This window comes from Clupea harengus, chromosome 22 (genome assembly GCF_900700415.2).
Source record: "Clupea harengus chromosome 22, Ch_v2.0.2, whole genome shotgun sequence".
NCBI lineage: Eukaryota > Metazoa > Chordata > Actinopteri > Clupeiformes > Clupeidae > Clupea > Clupea harengus.
This window is the reverse complement of record NC_045173.1, coordinates 13,864,685-13,874,735: the sequence shown is the minus strand read 5'-3', so window position 1 is coordinate 13,874,735 and position 10,051 is coordinate 13,864,685. Positions and strand designations below refer to the sequence as shown.

At 48.6% G+C, this 10,051-nt stretch overlaps 1 protein-coding gene across 6 annotated transcripts in view; it reads left to right on the top strand.

Annotated features, from left to right (window-relative positions):
• epb41l3b (erythrocyte membrane protein band 4.1-like 3b) overlaps positions 1-10,051 on the top strand; it is a 39,732-nt gene that overhangs the window by 16,952 nt on the left and 12,729 nt on the right. For 5 of the 6 annotated variants that reach the window (XM_031560452.2, XM_031560451.2, XM_031560450.2 and 2 more), the window contains exons 4-16: positions 190-294; positions 633-675; positions 814-889; positions 1,048-1,266; positions 1,689-1,776; positions 3,342-3,494; positions 3,678-3,775; positions 4,079-4,254; positions 5,487-5,665; positions 6,486-7,133; positions 8,071-8,124; positions 8,484-8,525; positions 9,643-9,708. In XM_031560452.2, the coding sequence (XP_031416312.1) occupies positions 190-294; positions 633-675; positions 814-889; positions 1,048-1,266; positions 1,689-1,776; positions 3,342-3,494; positions 3,678-3,775; positions 4,079-4,254; positions 5,487-5,665; positions 6,486-7,133; positions 8,071-8,124; positions 8,484-8,525; positions 9,643-9,708 (1,947 nt within the window). The remainder of the gene's footprint in view (positions 1-189; positions 295-632; positions 676-813; positions 890-1,047; positions 1,267-1,688; positions 1,777-3,341; positions 3,495-3,677; positions 3,776-4,078; positions 4,255-5,486; positions 5,666-6,485; positions 7,134-8,070; positions 8,125-8,483; positions 8,526-9,642; positions 9,709-10,051) is intronic. The other variant, XM_031560453.2, reaches the window with a different exon arrangement.

Genomic DNA, 10,051 nt, shown 5'->3' with positions numbered 1-10,051 from the left:
TCTCTCTCTCTCTCTCTCTCTCTCTCTCTCTCTCTCTCGCTCTTTCTCTCTCCCCCTTCCTGTCATTTCCCCTTCTCGCTGACCTCTCCCTTGGTCACTTCCTGTTTGGGGTGGCCTGTAATGTTATCAGCTCCCATTCTGCAGCTAGTGTGTTATTTACGGTTTGTTTGTGTGTTTGTTTTTGAGCAGAAGCGAGCCAAAGGCCAGGTGCTGTTCGATAAGGTGTGTGAACACCTGAACCTGCTGGAGAAAGACTACTTTGGCATTGTCTACCGGGATGTGGAGAACCAGAAGGTGATTTTTTTTTTTTTTTTTTTTTTTTTTTTTTTTTTAACTCTGAAGATAAAGCAACACTTCTGTGGTCACACACACATCATGCGAAACATGACCTCTCCATAAACCCTCTCTTTAGACCCTCAGCTTACTCCTACTGACTGCTACATTCAGTTTTGTGTATGAGCCCTTGAAACAACCCATACTGCCCATTGCCATTAAACCGTTAAGTTGCTCATCAAGTCCATATGAATATCTAATCACACTCACATAGTTATACAACCAGATAATATATCAAAAGGGGGCTATAAGACAATAAAAAGAAAGATCATTACTCTCCCTCTCTCTCTCTCTCTCAGAACTGGTTGGATCCTGTCAAAGAAATGAAGAAGCAGATAAGAAGTAAGATGATGATGCTCACAGTCATACATAAAGTGTTACACACACAACACACACACAAGGCAACTCCTAACACACTCTTCCACACCTCTCTGCTAGTAGATGATATGTCATGATCACACTTTTGTCCTCTCTCTGCAGGTGGGCAGTGGAACTTTACCTTTATTGTGAAATTCTACCCACCTGACCCTGCTCAGCTGCAGGAAGATATCACCAGGTGAAAAGCACACTCTCTCTCTCTCACACACACACACACACACACACACACACACACACACACACACACACACACACACACAATATTGTGCCCCAAGACACAATCAGAAAATGAATTGAAATAAAAACTCACTCTCTGCCCTTCTCTCCCCCCTAAAGGTTCTACCTGTGTCTGCAGCTGCGTGATGACATCGTGTCTGGCCGCCTCCCCTGCTCCTTCGCCACGCACACCGTGTTGGGCGCGCTCACGGCTCAGGCGGAGGTGGGCGACTATGACCCGGACGAGCTGGGCAAGGACTACCTGAGTGAGCTCCGCCTCGCCCCCATCCAGACCCGAGAGCTCCAGGACAAGATCATGGACCTGCACTGCAACCACAAGTGGGTTCATTCACTTCTTTACAGAATCATCTGCTTTAGTTTACAATTCATCACTTCACTGAATCATCTGCTTGTGTTAGAAACAAATCATTTTCCTCAGATTAGATAGGATCAACTCAGAATACTGACGTTGACCTTAGTTTTATAAAGGTTCTAGATCACTTCAGAATATCAAAAGGATTTGTTTCAGTTTAGGATTATTCAGTTCCGTAAAAAATGGAGTTCAGTTCAGTTCAAAATGACTCATGATTGGATCTGGAAACCAGGCTGAGTTACTTTGCTAAGTGATTCATGATTCATAGTGAACAGTTTACTTTGCTAAGTGATTCATGATTCATAGTGAACAGGTTACTTTGCTAAGTGATTCCTAGTGGCTCAAGACTGACTCAGGCTATGTTGGCCCCTTTCTCTTCTGTCCAAAGGGGAATGAGTCCTGCTGATGCAGAGATGCTCTTCCTGGAGAACGCCAAGAAGCTGTCCATGTACGGAGTAGACCTGCACCACGCTAAGGTATGAGTGGGTGTATTTGCGTGTGTGTGTGTATGAGTATGAGTGTGTGTGTGTGTGCGCAGAGTGAAACCTGAGTACTGTAACATGCTATGCTGCTTCCTTGCTTCAGCTTTCTGCTAACACTTTTGCTTGGGGCCTTAGAGTTATTGAAGAATAATCCCATCAGAGGTGAACCTGCACTGGGTCCTTGTTCTCAGGCCAGTCTTTAGGCCTCACACACAGGCCCAGTTAGTAGTGACCATGGCCCCTGAGTTCCTGCTCTCAGCACACTGTTCCAACAGACAGCAGTAATATGCATTTAGTACATAATATAGATTACAGCTGCCTCTTGCCCTGATAAGGCGTGGAGTCCACTGCTCTCTGCATTGTACTTGTTTCAGCTCTACTTCAATGAGCCTGTCTGAAGAGTAGTGGGCTGTTTAGGGTGTGTGTGTTTGCTGCGCTGTGTGAGCGGCGCAGTGTGTGTGTGTGTGTGTGTGTGTGTGTGTGTTTGTGCATGTGTTTGTGCATGCGCATTGCACTTGCTCTGGCTGTGGCAGACCTGCACAATGCTGTCTTCTCTCTCTCCTGCACACACACGCCTAGCTGGTAGGAAGGCTCTTTGAGTGCCTGGCCCCAGCTAAAGAGCAGGTAAGACACTGCTGTGTGTGTGTGATTGTGTGAGCATGTGTGTGTGTGTGTGTGTGTAAGTGACTTTGTTGTGTATGTTTGCATTGGATTGAATTGGATTCCATTTATTGTCATTGCACAGAGTACAAGTACAGAGGCAACGAAGTGTGTGTGTGTGTGTGTGTGTGTGTGTGTGTGTGTGTGTGGTTCTTTGGTGTGTGTGTTTGCATGTGTGTGTTAATGTGTGTCTGTGCGCTAGGTCCTCTGCACAGCAGGCTGTGGCCATCCACTATACATTCTCCCTCAGTGCTGTCTGGACAGAGGTGTTCTTTGTTCCGTTCTAGAACATTCCGTAGCTCTATTGTCCAGAACACTGTAAAAGAGCCTAGAACCCCTCATGTCTGTGTTGGCTGACCCTGGAACAGACCAGGCCACTCTCAGCGTGTGTCTATATCAACACTGTAAGACTGAATACTGGCCAGTATGATGCCATGAGGGGCTGGCTGCTTATCATGAGGTATGCGATTGTTATCAACGCTGCAGCTTCTCCAGCTTAGGCCGGCTCCACAAGGACTTAAAGTGGTTCTGTGGCCAGACTCCTAGGGCCAGAGAGAGTGTGTGTTTGTGTGTGTGTGTGTGTGTGTGTGTGTGTGTGTGTGTGTGTGTGTGTGTGTGTGTGTGTGTGTGTGTGTGTGTGTGTGTGTGTGTGTGTGTGTGTGTCCTAGTGATCCAATCGGCCCTCTTGACCTTGTGGCTCCAGTCTGGAGATCTTAGCAGGTCTGAGGAGTCATTGAGTCTTCATTAGTGACTGTTACAATCCAGACGTACGTGTGTGTGTGTGTTGATAAAGGATAGGACCCGTCGTCAAAGCGTAGGCTTTGTCTTTGTGTTTAGATGAGCATGATTTAACGTCTTATTAACACACTTGTGTGTGTGTGTGTGTTATCCCACTCCAGGACTCTGAGGGTGTGGAGATCATGTTGGGTGTGTGTGCCAGTGGTTTGCTCATCTACAGGGACCGTCTGCGCATCAACCGCTTTGCCTGGCCCAAGATCCTCAAGATCTCCTACAAGAGGAACAACTTCTTCATCAAGATACGCCCAGGGGAGGTGAGAATAACACACACACACACACACACACACACACACACACACACACACACACACTAACTCACTCACTCACAGCTTCTATCTCCCTCATTCTATTGAGAGTCTTTATAGAGTCTATGTAGAGTCTTTCTATCCTGCTCTTCCTTATAAATGTTCTATATTCCTCTCCTCTCCTCTCCGTAGATGGAGCAGTTTGAGAACACCATCGGCTTTAAGCTGCCCAACCACCGCGCTGCCAAGAGAGTATGGAAGACCTGCGTGGAGCACCACACCTTCTTCAGGTGAGGGCGGCGGGCAGGGAGAGAAGGATGAGGCTAGCAAGGAGGAGGCCTAGCCAACAATTGTATCTCTGTTTGAATGACTTCTGTACATATTTGTACGGAGGTTGCCATGGTGAAGCATCTTGTTTAATGGTTATTAGATGGAGTAATTTCATCTCCTCTCTGCCCTCTACTGGAGATTGTGTGAACTGTAGTAATGATCCATCCTGTAGTTATATGGTGAACGATCACTGAATTTATCACCTGTTGGGGTGTGCTGGTACGTTTTTACAGGTGTAAGCTGTTCTTTGCTCCTCCCCTCAGGCTGGTGGCTCCAGATGCTCCTCCCAAGCGGTTCATGTCTCTGGGTTCTAAGTTCCGCTACAGCGGGCGCACGCAGGCCGAGACCCGGAGAGCCAGCTCCCAGATCCAGAGACCCGCACCCTTTATCCAGCGCTCCACCAGCAAGAAATACACCATGTCCCGCAGCCTGGACGGGGGTTAGTACACACACACACACACACACACACACACACACACACACCACAGAAGTGTACATGTCTCATTTCCCAAGAAGAGGTGCAGTTACTTTCCACCAGAGCTGTATGTTCCTGAGGGTGTGTGTTGGGTGAGAGCTGCCTCTCCCTCTCCCTCTCCCTCTCCCTCTCCCTCTCCTTCTCCTTCTCCCTCTGCCTCTCCTTCTCCTTCTCCTTCTCCCTCTCCTTCTCCTTCTCCTTCTCCCTCTGCTTCTCCTTCTCCCTCTGCCTCTCCTTCTCCTTCTCCCTCTCCCTCTCCTTCTCCTTCTCCCTCTGCTTCTCCTTCTCCTTCTCCCTCTCCCTCTCCCTCTCCCTCTCCCTCGCCCTCTGCCTGCAGTAAATCCAGTCTCATTCTCCAGGACATGAGCAGAGTGATCAGAGTGTTCCCAGGCCTACCGTGTGTAGAGGAGTGTAGAGCATTAGTGTCTCCAGCAGAGAGGGAGAGAGTGAAAGAGAGAGGGAGAGATGGGGAGAACACTGGAGTCTTAACTCAGTTCTCAAAGCTGCTGCTAAATATAGTCACAGCTATCAAAAAAACAATCACTCCCCGTTACCGTGGAGATGCACAGGTTCCCGCTCATTCTGTAGGAGCTTAACTGCAAAACTAGACAGCACTAGACTTTCTTTTTTTTCTGTCTTCCTTTCTCTCTTTCTTTCTTTCCTCCTCTCTCTCCTTCTCTCCCCCTCCCTCTCTCTTCCATATCGCTGCCTAGTGTGCAAACCCAATTGTGCTCTCCCAGCTCTGACGGAATGAGTTGTCAGGGATTAGGCCTCTCGTTGAGATCCTGCTCCCAGCGCAAAGGGGAGCTGAGGAAGTGAAGTGTTTGATTTTCAAACAGCCCAAATCTCAGGGATTCAACGCAGAACGCTCCCAAGGGAGGTGGAGAAGCATGAGGCTATTATGGGATAGTCTGTATCCACAGAGATAAGAGAAAGAACATGGCCAGTTGTTTTTGAAGTGTGTTTCTCATTAGCATTTTTCCTTAGAGAACCTTATTTTTAAGATTTTCTTAAAGTGACTTTTTAAAGGTGCCTGATCTTAATGTATCTATCGGTATACATATCGCTCAGTCATGAATCGGGTTTATGTAGCTAGTAGTGGTAGTATGATAAGGGTACAATGTGGTGCACAGGAAATGATGTCACTGAATGTTATTTTAACTTCTGTGTGACCCCGCTTGACCCCTCTGCTGCAGCGCCAGTGTCAGCCAATCACGACAGCTTGATGAAAGAGCCCAGGGCCGGCTCTGAGGCCAATGCCAAACCAGTTTCCACAGGCAACCTCACTCTCCTGGAGACGCCAGAGAAGGTGGTAGAGGAGGAGACCAGCACCACAGAGGCATCTGACAAGGCCCAACCTGCTCCTGTCACTAAGGTAACCACTCACCTCTCACCTGGTACCTCAGGTCAGGAAATCTAGCTCCTCCCTCTTCCTGTCATTCGAACCAATTACGTGGAGAGCTGTGCTTGTCAAAACCATTGATTGACATGCATTTGACTCCTACAAGAAACCAGTCCTGCTGTTTAGTTATTTTACGCTCTGGTGAGATTTTGAGGGCCTATCAGACATTCTTGTCTGCATGAGACATTCTTTTTCTCAGCATTTAGTTCTTTGACAGCTGTGTTGGGGTTAGTCCGAAGCACTGTTATGGAAGCACTGTTGTGTTGTATGCAAGTGCTTCGTCACCTTGTTGCGTGCTCTGTGAATATTCCTTCCAGTCGGTTCTTCAGACTAATGTGTTTTCTTCTTTCCATCCTTCCTTTCCTCTCATCGGTCTTGTTTTTCATTGGCCATTTTGTCGGCTGAAAACCTCCCGGGTCATCCTTTCTTTATTTGGATCATCATTTCATCTTCTTTTTACTCCCCCTTGGCACATCCCTTCTCTTTGTGTCGTCTCGTTTCATGTGTGATCCTGCGCCACCTACATCATCTTTACTACATTGTTTCTTGTTCCTCTTGTTGCCTTTTCAATTTTCTGAGTTCATTTAACTTTTTTATTTATCTCTTCTCATCTACACTCTCATCTCTTTTCCTCATTTCTATTTAATTCCTGACCGACCAACCACAATATTCAATTTCAATTCATAATTCCAACAACTTCCACTCCTCTTGTTCCTCTCCTCCTTCTCTCTCCTTCTCCTCTCCTTTTCCTCTCTCCTTTTCTTCTTCTCTCCTCCTCTCTTCTCCTCCTCAGCACTTTTCCTCGCTCTTCTCCACCGACCCACTGCGTTCCGAGCTCTCCCTCCCCTCCTCGCCAGTCATCTCCGCCCGCTCCTCCCCCTGCCCCTCCCCTTCCTCCCCCGCCTCAAAGCTCCGTCGCCGCCGGCGACACCGCGAGATTTCCCGGCAACGTGCCGCCTCGGCCAGCCCTGCCAAATCCACGGCATCTGCCAGCCACCTGCGTCAGCAAGCCCGCGCTGAGCGCAAGGTGGCGCTCCTGGAGGAGCAGGCACTTCTCCTCTCCGCACGCAAGCAGCGTCTGGGCGAGGGTGGGGGCGGCGGCACCAAAAGAGGGGGTACGCTCTTCTCCTTCTCTCTGCACCTGCCGGACCTGTCGGCCCTGCTGGACGAGGATGGCTACCTGTCCTTCCCGGACCTGACGGAGCTGAGCATTCTGCCCGAGAGCGTGACCCACTTCCTGCCCATCCGCTCGCCCTCGCTCATCCCCTGCTTCCTGTTCATCTTCTTCTTCCTGATCTCCACCTCCTTCTCCGTGCCCATGGCGCTCACACTCTCCTTCCCGCTCGCACTCTGCCTCTGCTACCTGGAGCCCAAGGCCTCCTCGCTAACTGCCACGTTTGCACAGGGCTTCCACGACAGCTCCGACGACGACGAAGACGAGGTGTGTGTGTGCGGGCACGCATGCATGTCTGTGGATGTGTGTGTGTGTGTGTGGAGGCTGTGTGTGTGTGTGTGTGTGTGTGTGTGTGTGTGTGTGTGTGTGTGTGTGTGTGTGTGTGTGTGTGTGTGTGTGTGTGTGTGTGTGTGTGTGTGTCCATCATCATCATCATCATCATCATGCGGCTCTATGAGAGCCCTTGGATCCGTGTCTATGTACTGTACCTCTTGGAGATGCACACTTCCACTCTGTTGCATCAGTTTGTGTTTTGTGCACACAAGCTTGAGGGGTAAGTTTTGGGCCTGTGCTCAGTCATCATTGGTCATCCTTCCGTCCATCTTGAAATGTGCATGGGAGTGATTATTAACTTGGACAGGAGGAGCACATGACCAGGTCCATCAGAGACTTTAAGAACAACTTCAAAGTCACCTCAGAATTGCCATTTGTCCCCAAATGGCAAGCCATCATCAGAGAGAAAACCAGATGCTTTAGACAGCAGAGATCAACACATCTCTGAGCTTTTGTCTTTCATAGATTTGGTGAAGCCAATATATGGTTATCAGTCCTCCTGTTTAGTCTCAGTCAGGGTCAAAGGCTTTTAACATGGGCTGTCACTCTGAACAGGGATGTCTGGACGTCTGCTCTGACTCTCTTCAGTGTGCAAATGTGTTCAGTCCGTTCCAACAGCACTAAAAGCCCTGAGGCTTGAATTCAATTTGGCCCAAGTTTAACTTTGTGCGTTTCTCAGTCTGCCCTGGGTTTCCTCATCCAAAGTAAACTCTCTCATCACCACATCTCCACTTCTCTCCGCCCGTCAATGTGCAGTTCTGTGAAACTGAGGCCAGTTGGCCTGCTTTCCCCTAATCTCACCATGCACTGGGACCTCTCTCCCCACTCTTGCTGCTCCGCCGGGAACAATGGGGGTTGTGACGCGAAACAGACGGACAGCGACCAGACGGACTTTGTGTACGATGGCGAAACGACGGCCTCAGAGGTTGGTCCTGTGATGGAGCTGACCGTGCGTCAGCATTCCTGCATGAGCGCACCACGCCAGGGATAGAATTAGTCAGCTCTGCTGAAATGTTGGGCTTATCTAAGAGAAAGTGTTTGTGTGTGTGTCTATATGCAGTCATGCATACATGATAGATGTTGGACTTATGAGCATGCCTTGTGAGATTAAATATGAAGTTTAATAAAGTGATTGTTATTGGTGTGTATACAGTATGTATTTACTGTTCCGAGAGAGTTTGTGCGGGTGTGTGTATATATGTGTGTGCATGCATGTGCGAAGGCTACTAATGTCTCAGAAAATGTAATATAATGTTTCTCTCCATCTCCTTTTGCTTACATTAGTCTGACCAAGAGGAAGAGGAGGCTTGCGATCTGAAGACAAAGGTACCATGGGTACTCCCCAGCCACACCCACTCCAATCTATTGTGTCATCACAGTTCCACTCGGACCTCATTGTGACATCACCCACTGTTGTTCCCTTGCTGTGATGCAATAATGCACTCATGATACCCCTTTGTGATGCCAGAGGACACCATGGCAATGGAACCCATCATCAGCCATAGTCCTACCAGGTTTTCCCCTCCTGCAGCATTATGACATCATCTGTGGCATCTTTAACCAGTCTCTCAGCACTCCTCACGCCCCCTTTGGAGGGTGCTCATCCATTTCATCCATTTCTTCATCTTCCTGTTGGCACCTGCTTCTCTTGATTTGTTCCTCTTGATTTCTTCTTCATATTTTGCCTCGTGTCCTGCTGAACAAGCTCATGATTTGAAGTTTAATTTGATTACCAAGTACTTGTGGTGTTCATCATTTTTGTGTGTTTTTGTTCAGTAGGTGTTCTGTTCCTCTTTGGGTTTCTTTCTTTGGCTCTAATGGAGGTCACTCTGATGTTGTCTCCTCAGACATCTTAAGGACAACAATCCAAACCCCCAAACCATCCCCCTCCCCAGGCCGCCTGTTATCCTGAACCATACCGTCTCTTGCTCTCTGTTGTCTTGCCCAGTCTCCCTCTTACAGATCCATAGACTCCTAGTCTGTCCTTTAGACAGATAAACACACTTCCCTCTGTGGCTGACAATGCCCTCTGGGAGGGTACTATACAAGCTACAATGGAATCACTGCAAAAGGAGGACATCCCTCTAGATTTCCCATTAGAGTAATCTTTGCATGTCCAAAAAAATGTGCCTTAGCTCACACAAGCCATAATTATCTCATTTGAAGTGGTGTGTTTTATTTTGCAACTGCCAAGCCTACAACACTCCTAGTTCTTTTACCTGTCTGCCCACACAGGTAGATCCCTGATATTTGGGCTGTTTGAGAATCAAACACTTCATTTGCCCGGCGCTCCTCTGTGCTGCCCTGAAGAGTGTAACTGGTTTTGCAGACTGGGTTAGAAGTGTTAGGGCATCTTCTCTGGCCCTTGACACTCTCACACACCCCTCACTCCACTCATCCCCCCCCCCACCCCCTCTCGTGTTTGTGCCCCCGCCTCCCCCAGAACAGCCTCATCAGGCGGATCCGAGGAGAGAACGTCTTTGTGAAGCACAGCAATCTCATGCTGCAGGTAAAGGCATGCTGTGTGTGAGCACTGTGTCTGGGCTGAGGTTTATAACACGTCTGGCCCCTTGATATCACACAAAACAGCCGACTCTGTGGTCTTCCAGATGCCCGCCAGATCTGTACCAGAGTGTGTGTGTGTGGGTGTCTGTCGTCTTGTGGGAAAAGTACCCCCTGCCACTCCCTAAACAGACACAAAACTACAACTAACAGATCAGTCAGATCAGTCCTAATCCATTTGAAGTTTGTGGTGAAGTTCCCCCCGCACACTGTGAGAAGTTAATTGCCCACCCCCCCGTGTTGTTTGGAGCGATGTGTCACTGTCAACCTCTAGTGTTCTGACCTCATGA